Below are 20,269 nucleotides of genomic sequence, written 5' to 3'. Positions count from 1 at the left end.
TAATTAATTCATTTCTCAACTCCATGCCTTCTGCTTAATGCACATGCCAGCAGTGAACCACATTATTCCACTGCAATCCAAATATCTCGTGGTAATGCGACATTGTTCCTCTAATGTTTGTTGAGAATTTCATTAAAAGATACAGTGGGAAAGCAGAATCTTGGTTTGTTTTTCCTACTGGGTTTTGTTTCCCCCTATTTTGTTTCACTCTGAATCCCCAATGTTTCTATAACATGTGATGATGTTTCAATATTATTGAAACTATTAGGAGTTTTCTTAATATTTCCAAATCAACCTTTTATCCATAATATTGTTTCAGTGAAATGCCTCTTTTTCTACATCAGCTCTTTCTCTCACAACTCTAATAGATCCTACTAAAGCTCTAATTCCACATTTATGGTATAAAATAATGATAACCTGTTTCTTCCACTAATTTACACACATAGTGTAGCTGAACAGAAATCTGCATTTCTACACTTTTAAAGCACATTAAGACATAAAAATCCCAAGCCCTCCATGCCCTTTGCTGGGATTTATCTTGCAATTGTGAATGTTACTATTTATCTTGAGAGAGGAATGATAACAGAGGTGCAATACCCACCCCTGAGCATGCACAGGCACACATTTCCAGAGTCCAAAATTTCAACAAGCTCTTGCTTTCAGTGTGAAGGAAAAAAAATCTGGGAGTGTTTGAGATTGTTACCATCTGTCAGACCTAGCAGGAAGGTGTGGGCATCTTTAAAGACCAAAAAGAAAAAAAAATAAATCACCAAACCCAGAACTCCATAGTTAAACATATCTATACACTATTATCCACATACACACTATGCAATATTTACAGATCACCTGATAATAAGGAACAGCCTTGGTTTAAGTTGGGATAAGATTAATTTTCTTCCCAGTAGCTGGTACAGGGCTGTGTTTTGGCTTGAGAATGAGGATAAATGCTCAGTATATAAACTGGGGGAAAGCTGGCCAGAGGCTGCTGCTTGGGAACTGCCTGGGCATTGATCAACAAGTGGCGAGCAAATGCCTTGAGCATCACTTCTTTTGCATGTTCTAGTTCCACTATTATTATTATTATATCTTTCTTTTCTTTCCTATTAACCTCTCTTTATCTCAGTTAATGAAGTTTATTTCTTTTTTCCCAATTCTCATCCTCATCTACTGCATTCCTATTTCACTTTGCAAATGTTCTCTGCTTGTTGGTTCAAATACAGCCAGGGAATACAGGACTTCAAAGAGAAAAACTAGATATTATTCATACTACCACACTGATCCACAGATCATTTCAATAAAATAGTCCCTAAACAGACACAAAAAACCCACCCTAAAAGTGTTTACCAAAAATTGCAGACTTGTCTTTTTGTTACCTAGGTTTTTATTTGGACAGTGGAGCTGTGATTAAGTTTTCTGACCTCTTGCTGTTCCACTCCCCAGTGAGATGATCACTGTGAAAGACACTTTGGTGATGCACAGACACTGAAGAGATTTCCATAACACAGCAGCAGAAATTAACCCTAAGCAGCTGATTTGTGCCCAGCTCCTGACACAGAGTTCCTTGGATCTTTTTATGACCGTCCCTCCTTCTCTAACAACTCTTTTGCTTTCAAACTTTCTTCCCCTCATCCATGAGACGGAGGATCCCTCCTGACTGCTGGATCTGAAGCAGGAGCTTTGACCCAGTGCCTGCTGAGCTCCGTTGGTTTCAGCCAATGTCAGAAGGTGCTGGATCAAGGCTGGAGGTTCTGGAAAACATTGACTACATATGGTGTGTGGAGCCGAGAGATAAAGCTAGTAGAAAATGGAGAGGGGGAGAAGGGGACAAAGAAAAGCATTCCCCTGAAGATGTTTCTTCATTTCATACAACACTTGAAACTGCACAGGATTTTTTAGCCTTTACTGCTGAGTGGTCTGGGAAAAAAAATGGAAATCTGCCATGTCACACCAAAGAGGAGGCGAGTAACTTTCTCTTGTCAGAATACAAATGGTAACACATTTTCTCTTTCTCTGGTGCCATGTCATATCATCCTCTGTCTTATTGCATTTTAAAGAGAACTACCTGGCCCTCAATTCTTGTTGCACAAATCAAACCAACTCAGAGCCCATTTTGAGAAAAATCCTCCACTAAACTAAGATTTGTTTTGCAGCATTCCCATGATTCAGCTGAAAGGCAAAAGAACCAGTCTGCTGTGTGAGAAAGGATTTAATTGCTCTGGTTAGAAGAATTAATCTAGACAAGCGCAAACAATACAAAGAAAGGAAATTTCTCTTGTTGGAAACTGAATTTTGCTCTTGGATATGCATCTGTAACTTCTGAAGTTAGCAGCATATCAAAGGCAGGATTAGGCCATAGGACATTTGCATCTCTAGCCAAGGATCCAGACCAAGGGTGGGAACAAAGGGCATTTAATAAGCCAAAATTAACAAATATTTTAATTGCCTACCTGCTCCATTTCCGTAAAGGTGCTCTGCTCCTCATCCTCCTCCTCGATATCCGACTCACCCACAGCAATGGGAACACAAATGGACAGGTCGGGATTGGTCATAAAATCATCATCTGTGATTGCTGGGTGTTTCTCTCCGTTTTTGTTGACCCCGTCCTCGGCGCGGCTCTCCTTGTGGTTCTCCATGTCTTTGCCGAGCTCGGCGGTGGCGTGGCTGTTCACGCAGTTGTTGAGGGCTCCTGGGTTCTGGGCAGCGAGTTTCATCATGGCCTTCTTCTCAGCCGTGGTCTTGGGGTGCCTGAGGACGTGGCAGCAGAAGTTCCAGGCGGCTTTTTTGGCGTACTGCAGGCCCCTGTTGATGCGGGCGAACGCGAGCTGCAGGTTGTTCATCTCGCCGTCCTCGTCCGGCGCGGAGAGGTTGTCGGCGCTGAAGGAGCTCAGCAGCAAGGCAAGGAACAGGTTGAGCACCTGGAAGGAGGGAAGTTAAAAGGAAATTGGTGAATTTTAAATTGGTGGAAGAGGTTTTACAGTTGTCCGAACCCAGGAAATTCCTCCGGCTGCCCTGGAGGATGTGAGACCCTGTCAGGGGGCTTAGAGACCTTGGCACAGAGCCCAAGACCCCTGTGCCTTTGATTTAGCCCTTGGAAAAAACAATTACCAACCTTATATGAAGAATTATAAGTCAAGAAAGTTTAAGTAGAATAATAGTGAATTTATCGGGGTGAAAAATAGATTTTTTTGAGTTTTTAGAATGGGGGTTCAGGGGGAAAGATGGAGGAATCTGGGCATGTCCAGCCTTTCTCCTTCTTCTTCTTCTTGGCCTCCATCTTCTGCTGTGATGTTGGCACTTTAGATTGGTTTAGAGTAGAAGCTCACTGTCTAACATAGGTGATAGGTATTGGAAAGTAATTGTAAATATTGTAAATATTGTACAGGTAGTTTTTAGTATAAAAAGATAACACCACCCCGGGAGCAGGCAGAGTGCCTGGAACTGTCCTGCTGAGTGGACCTCGGCTGGACAGGAGAAAGAATTTTATAAATTAGGAACAATAAACAACCTTGAGACTGAGAAATTAAGAGCTCTGACTCCTTCTTCCACCACCGGGCTGGGAAAAGAGACTTTCTAACTTATCTCGGGGTCACTCTGACCAGCTAAAGCCCCAAGATACAGTGACTTCTGTAAGCCAGAGAGAAGTTTGATAAGAGGATCCATGTTCAGCCCTGAAAGAATTTTCTACCAAGGTTGTTGACATAGAAACCAAGAAAGAAAGGAAGATAATAAGAGAAACCTGTAGAGTAAAGTGTAAACTTGTGAGTTTTGTAAGAATGTATAAAAAGCATGCACGCTATAATAAAAACAGGTTTGAAGCATTCTGAAAATGGAGTGTGTTGCTTTGTGTTGTGACCATTTCAAGTCTGACATGTTTGGTCCTGGAAACAGGAGGGTCTGAATTTCATCTCATCTGTGGCACTGTAACCCCATCATGGAAATCCCTCTAATTACTAAGGGTTTCTAATTTCTAAGGTGGTTTCAGCAGGAAAAGGAGTCTGCAGGCATTTTCAAACACATTGACCTCAGGTGCAAAAGTTCAGCATGGACAGTAACACACCGACATTCCCTTTCTCCCTCTCCACCCCCAACACCCCGAAACATGAAAAATAAAATGTAAAACTCTGAAACAGAATATAAAAAAACCTCCCCAAAAAGCTCTGGGAAGACCTCACTGTGGCCTTTCAGTGCTTAAACAGGGTCTATAGGAAAATGGGGACAAACCTTCTTGTAGGATTGTTGTAATAGGACAAAGGGAAATGGCTTTAAACTAAAAGAGGAGAGTCTCAGATTAGATTTAGGGAAGAAATTTTTGAAGATGAAGATGGTGAGGTACAGGTTCCCATCACTGGAAAGATTCAAAGTCAGGTTGGATGGGGCTGTGAACAACCTGATCCAGTTAAAAATGTCCCTGCTCACTGCACTAGGTGCCCTTTAAAGGTCCCTTCCTACCCAAATTCTTCTATGATTCTATGACAATGATGTACATAGGCAAGGCACTTCAACCACACTGTACATTTGGAAACATTTCTAAACATTTGTATGCATTTTCACAGACAGTCTTGTTTTAAATATCCTCTGGGCCATGAAGGAAATCTATTGTGACTGTGAATAAACACCTCTGAGGTCATATAGCTTCAAAAACTTCTCCCTCCAGGCTAAAACAAGCCATCACAACCAGATTACTGTGGCCAAATCTGAGCACGACTCACTCCCAAAGCAGGCTTGGTCCTGAAAATGCTTTTACTAGTCTGGAAAAAAACAACTATTTGAAGATTTTCACAGGTCTATGAAAAGATCCGAACTGAACTTGAGATTGTGTGTTACCTTCCTCTTGTTCTTGCCACTTCAGAACTCTCTACTTTTGCTGGCAGAGCACGGCAAGATTAGACACAACTAGGAATTTAAGGGATATTTTTGATGGTTTAAACCCCTTTATACACCTCTGCCCCAAATAAATACCATTGTATCCAATATATAAAGCCATCTTCTTCTCAAAGGCCATCCCCAGTAATATATCTCACAGGCTGGTCACCAGTTGCTGTATATTGAACATTACATCTCTTATGGTCTGAGAAGAAATAAATTACAGCTTTTGTGCTGGATTTATCAGGGCAAAAAGTTCACACTGGAGGTGGATGCTTGGGATGACAGGAACAGGGCAAAGGTGACTCAAACCAATATCTGCTAAAATATATTTACCCCAAAACAAACCAATCCCAAATTGCCTGGTATCAAATCAACTGCTGCCTGTACCAAGTGGGTGGGTGACAGCTCTGGGTACTGGCAAGGAGGGGTCAGTGCTGCAGCACTCCTGCCATTTACAGCAATAAAATGGACTTTGTGCAGGTATTTTGTCTGTGATCTCTTAATACTACCAGATATACCTGTAAGCCTCCTAACTTCTCTCTTTCCGATAGTGCTTTAAGTTGATAACACCTGCTAGACCAACATAAACAGCATAAAAAGTACTTCTATTTAACTGGGCCTTACCAAAGAGCCACAATCTTTGCTATCATCCCTTTACCCTCTTATTTCAAATATTCAGAATGCATGGGATAGAATTCTGAAAGCCTGGTCCTAATCACTCTGATGGCACAGTGTTTGAAGTGCCCCGTCAGTGCTGTTTTGTAAAGGACCCTTTGCAATCACTGTGACTGAAAACAAAAGCAGTTGGTGGCACAGCAGATGCCCCCATCCATCATGAACCACTGAATAAACCATTGCTGCCCCAGCACTGCCCTGCTTTAAAGTAAATTGAGATTAAAGCTAATTGTTTCTTAGCTGGCCCACCACACTGAGAGCTTGTGTGGGTCTCCTCATTGCTGTGGTGGCCTGGTGGGAGTCAATTTTTCCTTTCCCAACCCGCTCACAAGTGATGCTGTGTGAACCCAGAGCAGGGGATGTGCAGCCAGGCAGGTGGGAGCCCACCAGGGGAGGAGGCACTGGCAGATCCCCTTCAGCCACTTTCAGCCCAGTTTGAGAGCAGGATGAGGGCTCAGAGATAACCACACTGCTGAAAGTGTCCTGAAAATAATCATGCGTGTATGTGAGAGGGAGCAGCTGGAGGAAGGGAGGGATAAAGGGATCCAGAATAAAAATCTTCTGGACTCTGTAGGTACAATTCAATTACCTTAACAGAGGTGTCTGCTGATGCTGGAGGGTATCTGAGATACCTCACAGGAGGCCTGTGACCTCCCAAAGCTCCAGCTGCCATCCAACCAGGGCACCCCACGTGTTGCAGGAAGAGACAGACTGGCCAAATTTAGGGGACTGAATTGCTCATCAAGGATGGCAGCTGCCTCCAGCCTCAAACACCAAACCCTGAGGGTCTAATGGTTCACCATTTCAGTCAGAAATTCATCTTGTGGACAACAGAGACTGACCAAGCACAGGTGACCCTGCCAGGGCTACGTGCATCTGCCAATATGTCTTGTGCCAATTGACCCTTCCCTGCCCAAGTCATCCTCAGGCAATTGCCCAGAAGGACAAAAAATATCAAAAAGCTGTTCTGGGAGATCCGTGACCAGATGGAGGCCAGGATGGATACCCTGAAGTATCCCCAGATGTCCTCAGGCCAAACTGAGTCAAGCCCTGGATCTCTGCAGAGTAGTGGTAGCCCAGGCATCTCCATACATGAAAATCCCCTTGTATGCACAGAATTTCCTTATCTGAAGCTCAATTTCATCCTGTACTTCATTAACTCTGCTGTTCACTAAAGGCTTGAAACACCTTGATTCACTTTTTTGTATTAATTTCAGACATCAAGCTACATATATACTTTAGATATGTTTTTCTAGATACACCTGCAGGTACATGTAGCATCCTCAGTATTGTTATTAACCATGGATTATTAAAGCAATCTTATTTTCTTCCCCGAAATGCAGCTGACATTTTGCACAAAGAACCATTTGCACTTCATGCTTTTAGCCAAAAATAAATCTCAAATATCTTTCCCTGCTTCCTTCGTGAGCAGGTAACCTCAGAGTTGCATTGCTGGGCATTCAAACAAACTGCTGAATAAGCACTTTATGTTTACTTGTTCCCACATTTCACTGCACACTGCATTTTCCAGAAAAAAAATATATGCCTAACCCATGACACACCACATTTCCTGTAAAAGGTTACTAATAATACCCAGTCCTCCTGGCTGCTAACACAGTGCTTTCCGTTTAAGTAAAAGCAAACTAAAGATTACCTCAGTTTCCAAAAGCAATGGCAGATTTCTATACCCAAATGGATCCCCTTAGAAAGAAATCTGCTTTCCAGTGGCACTGAGCACCCAGACTGCGAAGCAGGTCACTTTTTGGTCTTTGAGGTTGGGAATCAAATGACAGATGCACTCAAGGAACCCCAAATTCTTTTAGTATAATTATATTAAGCTTTTAGCCTAATGACAATCCAGAGTGCTTTTGTCGACCTTCTCACTTCCAATGCCTTTTCCAAAGCTCGTGACTCTGGTTGTGCCAGTATGAGGCACAAATGATCAGATTAATCCAGCCTCGTGGCAGGTGCCTCCCTGAGGTGCTTAAGCTGCAGTTTTCCCAGGATGTCTGCAGACAATGGAGACAGTCTGGCATCCCAGGGGATGTTGAGGAGCTGAGCAGTGCCCACCAAAGACTAAGCAAGCTTGGATTTTGTATCTCAGAGCTGGATTAAAGGTAGATGCAGGTCAAATAAGCCTCACAGAATCAGAGTATCTCAAGCTGGAAGGACCCATAGAATCATCAAGTCCAGCTCCCTGCAGGCCTATCTAAAATGAAATCATATGAGCAACAATGCTGTCCATTGTCACACCCAGCAGCCCATCCTGGTGACAATCACACTCCAGGACAGTGGTGACCAGCCTTTAAACCAGCCTTCACAGCTTTCCCCAGGGCACAGGGGAGCTCAGGGTGTTCCAGCCCCACCCTGAGCATCAGCACAGGGTGACAAACCAGGCACTGTGCAAAGTGCTGCACCAATTCTGTGCTGGCTGAAAGTGAAAAGTCCAGAGCTGTGAGGCTGGTTCCAAGCTCCCCATCCATTGGAGGCACCCATCCTCCCCAAAAAGCTCCAGGCAGGGAGACACATATGCTGCTGTGGTAGGCTGCAGTTTGAATATCTCAGCTCCATCCTCTCCTTTTGTGTCAACACAGGGCAAAATCAGATAATTTCTATTCAGATGACACCTTCTCATCCAATCCTGTTTGAAGATATATCTGCAAGCTCTGCTGCTGAAGTTAGAACACTTTTGGAACAAAACCATGAGACTGCTTCTTCCTTTCCCTTCCACCTTTTTGTTTGCCTTGATTTGGCAAAAGTGGAGCGATATAAATCTTTCTGTATTTAACCTTCCATCTGTCATTCAGTCAGACAGTGTGCAGCCTCCTCAGCTCCTGTGAATTAACTCAGCTCTGGACCCTCATTGGTGTCCCCCAGGAGGAGGGACAGGGATTTTACACCTTTCTTCCCTGGGGAGAGAAATCTCCTAGGAGCCAGCCAAGCAGGTTTGCTGTAACAAGAGGAAAATACCTCTATCAGTGAAATCTACCATGCAAAAAGGAAGCCATGAATCCAAACTGTAACCCTGTGGCAGCTCATTGTCACTTCTGTCACTCAGCTGCACAGGAAAGGCCAGACAGTGCATGTGAAGTACCTGCCAGGATCATCAGCTACTCATTTAACACTTTTTTCAGCTACTCATTTAACACTTTTTGTCAGCTACCCATTTAATACTTTTTATTGTGCATAAAACAGAGTCCATCCACCTGCAGTGCCTGGCAGATACAGACCAGCAAGAAGCTCTTCAGGCACTCTCTGACCAGTGAAAATATCTGATTTTCTTCCTTCCTGTTCATGGATGGCAGTGGACATCTGCACTGCTCTTTGGCTAGCACAGATGGGAGAGATGCTGTTTGTTCTTTGGAGACCTTCTAGCAAGCCTAACAAAATAGGTGCCAATTATTATATCTTGTTTACTGCAGCAGAATCCACTAAGCTGCAAAGAAAAACTGCTCAGGAAGGGGATTTCATTGCACTAAGTGTTAGATCTAAGTTAGAGATCTGCAGTAATAGGTCAGTAATGTAGTCAGTCTCTCTGGAGGATTATTTCCTTCCTTGGAAGTGTATTTTCCAGTCCTTTGTACCTTTTCATCCCAGGGCAAAGTCTACTAAGAGAGAGTTTTCCTGCAAAAAGCAATTTACATGATCTCTTAGTTTCTATATTCCCTTCCCTATTCTTTCAGTTATTTGTGCTTGGATAAGAAGCTTATATCCTCCCAGCCCAGTTTCCCTTTATCCTGCAGTCAATCTCATAATCCCATTCTTCTGATATCTTAGTTTCTCGCTGTCAAAATGATCATGATCACACAAGATTGGCAAGAGGTCCCTGTGGCCTGGGGCAAGTGAGGGAGAGCACAGGTTGGACATCATCAACCTCCTTCATTTTTCTTGCCCATTTTTCTTTTACTTTCAGCCAGGAAAGCACATGGAAATGGGGATATGAATTTCTTGCCTTGCAGACACACAACTTCCCATGTGGAAAGTGTTTGAACCCACGAGCAGCTGCAGGTGGGAGGGCTGTGGGGCACTGTAGTACCACTGCAATACCAATTCTTCCCACAGGAATCTTTTCTCATCACCTCTGTATTAGCCTCTTAGGTGAAATAACTGGTTTATCTGTTTAAATAGAAGAAAATGAATTTTAATAACTGCTCAGCAAATACAGCCTATTTCCTAAGTAAAATCTCTGAACTACTTCATGATGGCAATGAGAGTGGATGTTCTCCTTAGGACAGAAAAAATGTAATATGGTAAGAATAATTATTTCCTATGCAAAAAAGTGGCTGTAATTTCAGAGATTTCATGTGAATGATTTCTATTTACCCAGGAAAAGGAGAGAACAATGCTTTATTTTACCACTGGCCTATGAAGAATAAGTAGGGAGGCTGACACAGCTTCAGCTATCTTCAGGAATGGGGCGAGTTGAGGGTGTTCCCCCTACCCTGAATGTTTCTGTGATATTTACAATAAAGCTGGGGGCTTTACCGACAATTCTTCTTTTCAGGAACTGAACTTTATGTTTCCCTGCAGTTTTCATGTGTCTGGTGCAGCTGTTTGAGCAGTGCAGGGCAGAGAAGTGATGCTGGATGGCAGCTGCCCTCACCTGTGTTTGATGGGTGGGGAATGATCACCCAATTTCTCACTTCAGGGTTTAACGGGGTATCTGTAATTAATGGGGCAGATTCCTCAGTCCTGTTCTTGTCACTTTGCACAGGAGGGACCAACCTCTGCCTCTCCTCATCCCCAGGTCCTGCAGCACCCCACAGGCTGGAAGAGCGAGGGGCCTGTGTCCTTGTCACTTGAAACACAGTCCTGGAAACATCAATCTGAGGCAACCTGTGGCACTTCTTACCACAACCTGGTGGCTGCCTCATGTTTCCAAGACTTTTTTATTTGTTATTCACCTACATGCATATTCACCACTGTGCAGACAAATTTTACCACTCCAAATCTGATCAAGAGCTATTGAATTTGGACTTCTTTTGCAGCTGATGACTTTCAGCATTATTTTTTCTCTAAGTATGTTCCTTAGAAGTATTAGAAGATGAGTCTTTGGAAATCAAGTGTTTTCTTGAAATTTCTGAAATTCCTAGTCTCCAAATGTTACATGTGAGGAGGAAGAGAGGGTGAGTGGAGTCAGATAAATTCTTCCCACTATTGGAGGCACGGCATAAAAACAAACATGTTCCTGCAGGTTTTTCATCAGATATCAAAACAACATTAATTCACCAGAGTAGTATGTGCTCCACCAGAGCTGCTGTGGACTTCTCAAAGCACTGTCTAGACAGACAAAACGTGCTGTGAGACAAGTCCAGTTGAAAACTTCTCCCAGCAAAACCAGCTGTGTTTGTGATGTTAAAGGCTCAAGGTACCCCAAAAACATCAGGGAAACCATGGAAAGTTTATTGTTTGCAAACCAAGAGACAATTACCCTTCTGCTAAGTCAACAAAAAGTGTTTGGCTGTCCTGCTGAGGGGGATGTCAGGACAATCAGAGAGCAAGACAGACTGCACAGTCTGAGGAGTCTTTGCTGTTGCTGCTCCCTGCAAGGAGTGATGATCAATGAGAAACACCTGCACTACCCTGGAATATTTTCACTGTCTGCATGCAAACAACAGCTGCTCTACCAATTACACAATGAAAAAACCCTCTAATTTTGGATGCTTAAGATCTGCAGTTTGTACCTGAAGACCAAACCTAACCCTAGGGGGCTCATGTGGAGGACACTGCCCAGTCCAGGCAGAGTGGGATCCATGGAATCATCCTTTTACAACTCAGATCCTACACCTCCACAGAGCCTCATCCTCTTACAATCCAGATCCTACACCTCCACGGAGAGGGGGACACTCAGGTGTGACCAAGGAACTGTGCTAAGTTTTGCCCTCAGTCATCTCAGGGCCATCGTGTCCCTTGGGCAGTCAGGACTGGACATTAAGAGAAAAAGGAAATTCTCATTCACACATGGCAGAAAATAGCTGGGAAAGGTAAGAGCCACAGAGAACCAAAAGGATAAAAAATCCCACGTGGAAACAGAGTAAAATTGAAAGAAAACCAGTGATAATGGGCACAGTAATGGCTCCCTGTGGCCAATATATTGCAACAAAGAAAAATCAGCATGAGGGTAGACCCAGAGACTCAAAAATTAAATCAGAGAGTCAAGAAATAATTAATATTATCTTCCCCCCACCCCCTTTTTTTTATTTCAGGGAGAACATGGTTTCCTTTAAAAATCTTTCTAATCAATTTCCCAGGTTTAATATTTTAATTTGGGTTCCCTCACAAAATCACACTTTCCTATTAAAAAATAGGAAATGTGAAGAGGATATTGGAATGTGAAAGGGATACCTCTACAGTGAATTTGGGAGGTGTAAGGAGGTTCTGATTTTGTGCATTTTCCAAGTGCAGATTCCTGGAAGGGCAGAACAAAGTGACAGAGCTGCCTGCCAGCCAGGGGGTTTTCTTTCAGAAGAGCTCCAAAATAGATTTCTACTGGTAATTTTGCACAGTATGAAACCTCCTGCCTTCACAGCACATGGCTGGGCTTGTGGCTTTCTCAGATTTCTCTTGGAGAAGCCCCATGACTCAGAAGTGGGACAAACCCCCACATTTCATTAAAGAAACAGGATTTAGCAGCAGTGGGGCCAGTTACATCTCCAGTATGAAAGCCATGTCCTGCAAGGTGGGAGGTGCTGACAAACACTGCTGTCCTAAAAAATGACCCATTTCATCTGCTTGGGTTCCAGAGTGTCCTCAATGGGCAGCCCATCCCCTTGGGTCTCTGGCTCAGCTGTGGCTAATTCTGCATTTCTTAATGCTTCCAAAGTTCCCATGGAGATGTCATGTTAAAATTACTGCAATTACAAGAGAGCTGGAGAGAGACTTGGGACAAGGGCATGGGGTGATAGGACAAGGGATAATGGCTTTAAACTGAAAAGGGAGAGATTTAGATTAGATATAAGAACAAAATTTTACACTGTGAGGGTGGTGAGGCACTGGAAGAGGTTTCCCAGAGAAGTTGTGACTGTTCCATCCTTGGAAGTGTTCAAGGCCAGGTTGGAAGGAGCTTGGAGCAGCCTGGGATAGTGAAGGCATCCCTGCCATGGTAGGGGGATTGGAATGAGATGAGCTTTAAGGTCCCTTCCAACATAACCCACTCTTTGATTCTAGGACAATGAAGGCCAGAACTGACCAAAATGGAAGAAAATACATTTCAGGTAGAAGATAATTAAAGGAACAGCAGATTTGGTTCATATTCAATTAGAACTAATTTAAATATGATTCTGGCTAAGAATGACCCAAACAAAACAGAAAAGAAAAAAATAACACATGAATCTGGAGTCAAGGAAATAGAACAAAAGGGACTTAAAGAAAGAAACAGCAGCAAAGAAACAAAAATAGTAAGAGAGATGAAAAATCAATAGGTTTGGTTCTCCTTTCCCTTGTATTGTTTGCAATAATATAAAATTGATGAAATAGATTTATATCTATTGGAGATTCTCCTCAGTAAGAGTGGGTCAGTCAGTTTATTGAATTTAGAGAAGTTTAACACAGTAAGACACAGATGAGTGGAATTTCAGAAAGATGAAGAAATGTGGAATGGTAGCAGGAGACCAAAGGCAGGAGACCAAAGGGAGGACCCCTTTGCAGGAATTTCTTACTGTTCAATAAGACCCCAAAAGGCAGGAAATTTGCATATGATCCTGTGTACTACATTTATTTTCCAAATGCATTATTCAGCATTTTTCCTTGGGAAGCCACAGACTGTGTTGCCACACATGTGCTGGGTGGAGAATCCAGATATGAATGTGCACTGTACATGAAAAGATAAATTCCAGTGTCTCTTAAATATCACACACCTGCTAAGAAGGTTAAGTCTGTCATGACTCACTGCTTGTTTCACATATTCTTTTTAACAAGATATTTCTAGAGGCAACTGTAAGAATGAACAGCTCACTGCTTATTTTTGGTGACGGAAAAAAAAAATATTTGTAACAGGGTTTTTTTTTAAAAAAAAGTGTAAGATGTTTAGGAGTAGTGAATAATGTATTAATTTTGTACCACCTGGTCTATTTTAGCATTAAAACCTTGCCTTTCCCTGAGCACATGTTAGGAATAATCCTGTTGTCGTTACCCTTTCAGTGACATCCAGACAAGTTGCACTGTGACATTAATAAAAAGAGACACATTTAGTTGTACCTACCTTTGCACACTCCTGCCCTATTAAATTTGACTCAGTGCCTTCTAGATTTTAATAACTACCCAGTTATTAGCAAGAGCTTAACCACTGACAAACCCTTACTTACACTACTGATCAAGGACACATGCAGTACCAAAAGTGGGCAGGTTTACCCTACTCATGCCAACTACACCAACAGGGCTGCACTTTTCCAAATAATAACTTAGCTCCCCTTTGACCCCCTGGAATAAAACCAAATCTCAGCAAGGAATCCACTAGGATCTTCACAAGTAAAATATCTATGAGAACATAAAACATACATATGGTGTGTCTTATTAAAAATATTCCATCTTGTCAGTAGTTCATATATAAAGTCAATGCTTAAACAATATTTTTAGGGAAATATCTTTGATTTGGAAACACAATAAGAATAAAGGGCATGAGGATGGTTTCCAAGGGGTTGGGTCAATTGAATTAATGTACTACCATTCTTCTTCCTTCATATTTCCAAGACACCTCACACCCATAAATGTTAATGGAAGAAATGGAAAATAGTTCTGTGTTCTCTTATATACATGCCTATGGAAGAGTATTAGCATTGTTAACAGATTTTATTTCTCTCTGATATATCCCAGTGACTCATTTATAGATCAAGAAGCAATATTTATAATTCTACTGATAAAAATCTGCACCAAATGCCAAAACCTGTCACAGTCCACTAATGAATCTGCTTTGGATTATTGCTTTGGGAATTCCTTATGTCACCAACAAATTAAAAAAAAAAAAAAAAAAAAAAAAGCTTTAGTCCACTTTTTGTTTTTAGCCTTCTTTGAGCTTCATCAGAAGCAAAAGCTCACTCCTCTTCTGTACGCCAACTCCTACTGGGATTTGAGCTAGCTGTGTTTTCAAATATCTACCTTTCTGTGGATGAATATTGCAGGGAAAAAATTGGCAGATTTTAGTATATATTCAACACAAATACCATGTAATACCTTGAAAACACACTTGTCCCCCTAAGATGCCAGCTCAGATTTAGTCACCAAGTGCCAAGACTCAACTCTTCAGAAGAAACAACTGAGCCTTTAGCAGATACAGACTCTCATAAATCTGAAGTGACAGAAAGAAGCAGATTACTTTTTAGAAGAAGGTTTTGAAAGTAGTCACGCCTCCTATTTATTTTCAGGTGCATTTCCCTCACATATCTGGGGGAAGCAGCCCTAAACCTCCAAGATTTGAATAGACTCCACCCAATCTACCATAGAATGGCATTTTGGAAACCCAGCAGTCTTTGATGGCTCATCATAAATACAGTGAGATTGATTTCCCCAGACTTTTTAGCACCAGCATCTGGTGTTACACATGGGGGTGGGATATATCCACCCAATAAAATAAATTATAGCTATTTATGTGGGTACTAATAAATCATACAGGTTTTAAAGCCAGTTTATTGAATTTAAAGAAGTTTAACACAGTAAGACACAAATGAGTGGAGTTTCAGAAAGATGGAGAGATGTGGAATGGTAGCAGTTATTTTGTCAGGCAAAAGCTTTGTATTTCAAGTAACCCACAAGAGGATGGAGGCTTTCCATCTCTTCTAGGAGCCATCACAGGCAACTGGAATGATTGATGGTTGGTGTCAGGATTTATTTTTTTGAAGCATCAGATGATGCCATCTGTTTCTGGTGGACATTTCTTTAACCCTGAGGGTGTTTAATACTTAAGCAGACATAGCCAGATGCTTGCCCAAAAAGCATCGACTACCTGAGAGCTCTGCTTCCCAGGTGCTTCTCAAGAAAGGCTGGATAATGGGGAATACAAATAGCTGAAATTGCTTTGGGACACACAGGTAGCTGGCATGGAAACGATGGAGGGAGAAGCTGGGAATGTGCTGGGGTTTATCTGTTTCCCTCGGAGGTTTGAGCTCTGCAGCATCACACCAAACATTCCCTCTGCCAAATGAGTAGGAGCCAGAAGGACAGCAGCGACATGCTGACAGTTGTTCTGACACCACTTTCTCTGTATCCCCAGCTGAGCTTATTGATGGATTCTGGGCTGCTCTCCTGCAGAGCCACATGTGACTCGGCAAAGGGAACTCGCCTCCCTTACATAAGCGCCCGAGGTGACGAGACAGACTCAAACGACACTTCCACTCCTCACCAATGATCCCTTGGGCTCCCTGGCTTCTTGTGGACCCTCAAACCCTCCTTGTTGCCAGTATTTCCCAGCTCTCATTATGGCTCCTGCAGCTTTCTGATCAATCCTCCTCCTCCCTGGCGCCCCACGTGCCCCCCGCTCGCTGCTTTGCGGATTTTGGCTGTCCTGACGATGACTGCTCCTGACGTGCCTATTCCTGCCTGTTTATCTGCTGGCCCTCTCAGCTGATGTAACCAAAACACAAATGCACATTTCCAGAATGTTGGGAGCTGCTGAAAGAGCAGCTGAGGTGAACAGCAGCATCCAGGACGTGAGCGATGGGGTGCAGAGAGAGGGGAGGGAAGGCAGTGTCAGTGTGAGACTTGGGACAACCTGAACGCTCTTTGAATCTCCTGTAGCTTCCCTGCTCCTTGCAAAAAGCTGTTTTTCCACAGGTTTCACATAGTTCCACCTTATCCTGTCTTCCTTCCATTGTGCAAGAAGTAAAACCAATAGACCCCAAGGAGTGTATGTGTTTAGAGGCAGAAGCACAACATGTAAAGCTTGAGGACACTGCAGACGTCTACTGTGATTCAAAAATTAAAAATCTAAACCCAAAATGTTGTAATTTTGGCTGTCATACCTTCTTGCCAAACCTGCTTTAATTTCCAGCAAGCAGATCTAACCTAGTTAGGTTTGCAATTAGAAGGCACACAATATTTTATAACTGCATTTCATTTATATTAATAATTAGATTCAATACAAATACTTCATATTCCTCCAAGGAGATTAACCTTTATTCACACAGTGAATGTCTTCAGTGGCCCCCATGAGTAAGTCATATTTGTCATTAAATGCAAAAATAATTACTTGATTCAGGGCAGCAAGTCTTGCTGGAGCCCTTGAGTTAAACATTTCTCTAGGGATAGACAGTAAAACCCACAAAAATGGGGCTTTGGTATTCTATATTTGTATATAATTTGAAAAGAAAATAAGGAGATAGCTGGAAAAGTGCTATACTATGTCATCAGAGTTCCATTTGCATTCATTTATTGACAAAGGTTGTCTGAATTAAAGAGGCCTGGTACTTTTTGGGGTAAAACAACCCTTCATCACCCTTTAAAAAGTTTTATAGTCTTGAAATTCCCTGTTTTAATGCTTCCTGTCTTTTAAAAGCATTGGGGTTTTGATGTATCTTCCCTCAGTAACAGCCCTATCATGTCAGGCAGAAATACAAATCTCCATCTGAAGACCACCTTTGACCATCCTAATATGCTTTGGTTGTCTGAGCTCCTGAAATGTAAAATTGTAATCCATTTTTACCCAGGCCTGTAAGATGCTATTTTGCTATTACTTCTGGTTTTACCACAAGGGATAATGATAGTTCTCTGTACCCATTTCATTTAAACAAAGAGAAAATCTGACATTACCATAAGCCTCTTTCAAGCCCAGACGTGATCTGCTGAGAAATTTGCAGTGATGGAGAAGCATCAGCATTGAGTGAGACAGGACTTTATGGATACTCCTACACTAATAAATTAAATGTGTTCAGGGATATTTTCTGGCACTGAGGGCAAATGCAAAAGAACACCTCAATCTGTGTTATTAAACTTCTTCATACTCTGCACTGATCACAATATTCCAGCTGGGATAGACCTGTGCAGCTCCCAGCCAGCTGATGGAGTCCCAAAGGGAATCATCAGTTCTCCTTCACAGTTCTCCTTCTTCTACCAGTTCTCCTTCACAGGTGGCCACATAGACTCAATCTTATGTTCTTCAGGTAGAGATTGTGGTGCTCAATTAGTGACACTCAGTAATTAATTCTAGAAAAGGGTTTATACAGAAACAAAGCCCCTGTGTTGAAGACCATGCAATCCAAATACCAGCCCTGTCTCACACATTTAAGCACTACACATTACAGCTGCATCTTTTGTGGGTTTTTTTTATCTGTTTTCTTCACTCTAAACATTGAAATAAAGGCAACTTTGGCAAACAAAACAAAAAAAAATAGTATTAGATAAAGACATGGGACCCAGTGACACCTTATATTGCTTAGGGTCTGTTGTTTAGGAAAGTTATTCAGGACAGAGAATTGATGTGAATTTCTTCTCATATATTAAGCTTCACATAAAGCTGCAGCCATTTCTCCAAATCTCTCTCTTGAACATCTGTCAGGCCAGAATCTATGCTTAATGACCCTTCATCTTTCTTGCCTTTCTCCTCCTTCTAGGCCATTATTCCCATCCAGGTTGCGTTGGTGGTGCTCAGGACAATGTTCAGACATGGTCAGATTCTTGGAAAAGAACAGGATGAAGTGGAAGCACCGAGTTTTGCATAGCTCCCATTCATAGAATCATCTCCTGCTTTGGATTGGAAAGGACCTTAAAAATCACCTATTTTCAACCCCTCTGCCATGGGCACCGAACCTTCCACTAGACCAGGCTGCTCAAAACCCTGTGACTTGATTTTTCTTTCTTGCCCAGCTGCAGAACTGTGTGTCTGTCAGAACAGCTCTGGTAAGGCATTTTATCAACAGATTTTGTCTGCTCAAGAGGGAAATGGTGGTGAATGACTCCTAATGAGGCTCTGCTGGTGTCTGACCAGTTTGAAAATGCTGATTTTAACCTGATGGAGGTTTAGTGGGACTTTCCCAGAACACCTCTTCAAGGATCCGTTCCTACATGGAATTGTAGAAAAGGCACATAGGCAGGCACAAACCTCTTCCACCTAAGAATGTGACATTTCCATATTTCTGTCTGTCTCATGGGCCAAATTATAACAGAAAAAACATCCATAAATGTTTCCTGAGATGTGGAAGCAGAAGAGAAAGACAGGTTTCAGGCGCATTTGACAGAGAAAAGTTTCCACTGAGTTTAACCAAAGGGGTCACTTAAAATCTCATCCAAACCCTGCTGAGCAGTTCTGCTGCCAGGCATTGAAATTACCATAGGAAAAAACAGGACCAGAAGGTCCTCTTGGGTCAATATATCAAGCCATATGGGGATTTGTTTGCTTCCCAGGATGGCAGGGACAGAAATAGGTAATTTTAGGGGCCATTTAGCCAGAAATATTTTGATTTTTTTGGGTGGTAAGACATTTTATGACTTCACAGACCCCATTAGCCAGATCTGACAATAAAGGCACCTCCATGAAATTATTTCAGATGCAGATGTTCACAGTGACTGATCCATATACTCTCAAACATTTTCTGCTGGTAAGCTACTGGATCATAACATAAATATTTAAACAGGGCTGAGTGCATGACCTTACACTTTGTATTTCATAATTCCATGCATCATGCATTAATTCAATAATGGTTATGCAATCCTTTCTACAGGGTAGTGTGATACCCTAGAAATTGGTGGTGCTTTCTACCTTAGTGTTCTCAAAAAATGTCATCAATATTTTCCTGAGTGAATGGACAGCAGGGAAAAAAAAAGAGAAAGGCTGGGACTGATCCTAAAGGAGTAATTCCATTCTTATATTCTGCTTTTAAGGAAAATTCTTAAGGTATCAGTTTTGTGGTTACAGTCCACGTACGTTTACATGTTTATGACTCCAGCAATGCAAGATCCACCAGGGAAATGCAGCAGTGATTTGCCAGCTTGTGGTGGCTTGGGGAACAGGGCTGGATGTGCCATGGATGGACTGGGATGTGTGAATGGGACAGAGGTGACACAACAGCAGCCCAGAACTCAGCCCTGAGGGCCAGTTACTGCCCTGCAGCTCTGTGGATTGAACACCAAGGGATGCTTTTGGGCTCATGCAGCCCAGCTGGAGCAGGAGCAGAGACAGCGAGTGCATTTCAGGCTGTCCCTCCCTTGGTGGCACCTCAGGAGGGGCTGGCAGGATCCATCCTTCATCCTGGTGGCCGCCAGAGGGTAAAAGTGTGGCTTGGCCAGCGTGTCACACACACCCAGTGAGCCTGGGAGGTTGTCCTGCTCATGATGAAAGTGTCACTTTTATTCATGCACGTTTTTAGCAGACATATGTCACAGACATATTTTCTGAAAAATCCTTTCACTAGGATTTTTCTCCTGAGAAGCTGAGAGGCCTCAGAAGCGAAATGTAAACATTGATTATCTGATTGCTTGGAATGTAGTCTGGAGGTTCCTTGCCAACAGGGGCATCTTTGATTGGTTCCATGAGGATTGTTTCTTCTTAATGACCAACCACAGGTCCAGCTGTGTCAGGACTCTGCTCAGTCACAAGATTTTATTATTCATTCTTTGTTAGCCTTCTGATGTCTCCTTTCTCTTCTCTTCAGTATACTCCTAATATATCATTTGCTTTTAATATAATGTATATCATAAAATAATAAATCAACCTTCTGAAACATGGAGTGGAGATTCTCATCTCTTCCCTCATCCTGGGGACCCTCAAACACCACCACAGCACCCAGCACACACAGCTGTGCCC

The 20,269-nt window shown here is 42.5% G+C and overlaps 1 protein-coding gene across 4 annotated transcripts in view; it reads right to left on the bottom strand.

Annotated features, from left to right (window-relative positions):
- LOC134430394 (sodium channel protein type 5 subunit alpha-like) overlaps nt 1-20,269 on the bottom strand; it is a 218,808-nt gene that overhangs the window by 75,640 nt on the left and 122,899 nt on the right. For all 4 annotated transcript variants that reach the window (XM_063178066.1, XM_063178152.1, XM_063178232.1 and 1 more), the window contains one exon: nt 2,448-2,915. In XM_063178066.1, coding sequence (XP_063034136.1) covers nt 2,448-2,915 — 468 coding nt within the window. The remainder of the gene's footprint in view (nt 1-2,447; nt 2,916-20,269) is intronic.

This window comes from Melospiza melodia, chromosome 1 (assembly GCF_035770615.1).
Source record: "Melospiza melodia melodia isolate bMelMel2 chromosome 1, bMelMel2.pri, whole genome shotgun sequence".
NCBI classification, from domain to species: domain Eukaryota; kingdom Metazoa; phylum Chordata; class Aves; order Passeriformes; family Passerellidae; genus Melospiza; species Melospiza melodia.
Note: the sequence above shows the minus strand (reverse complement) of the source record. Positions and strands in the feature narration are given on the sequence as shown.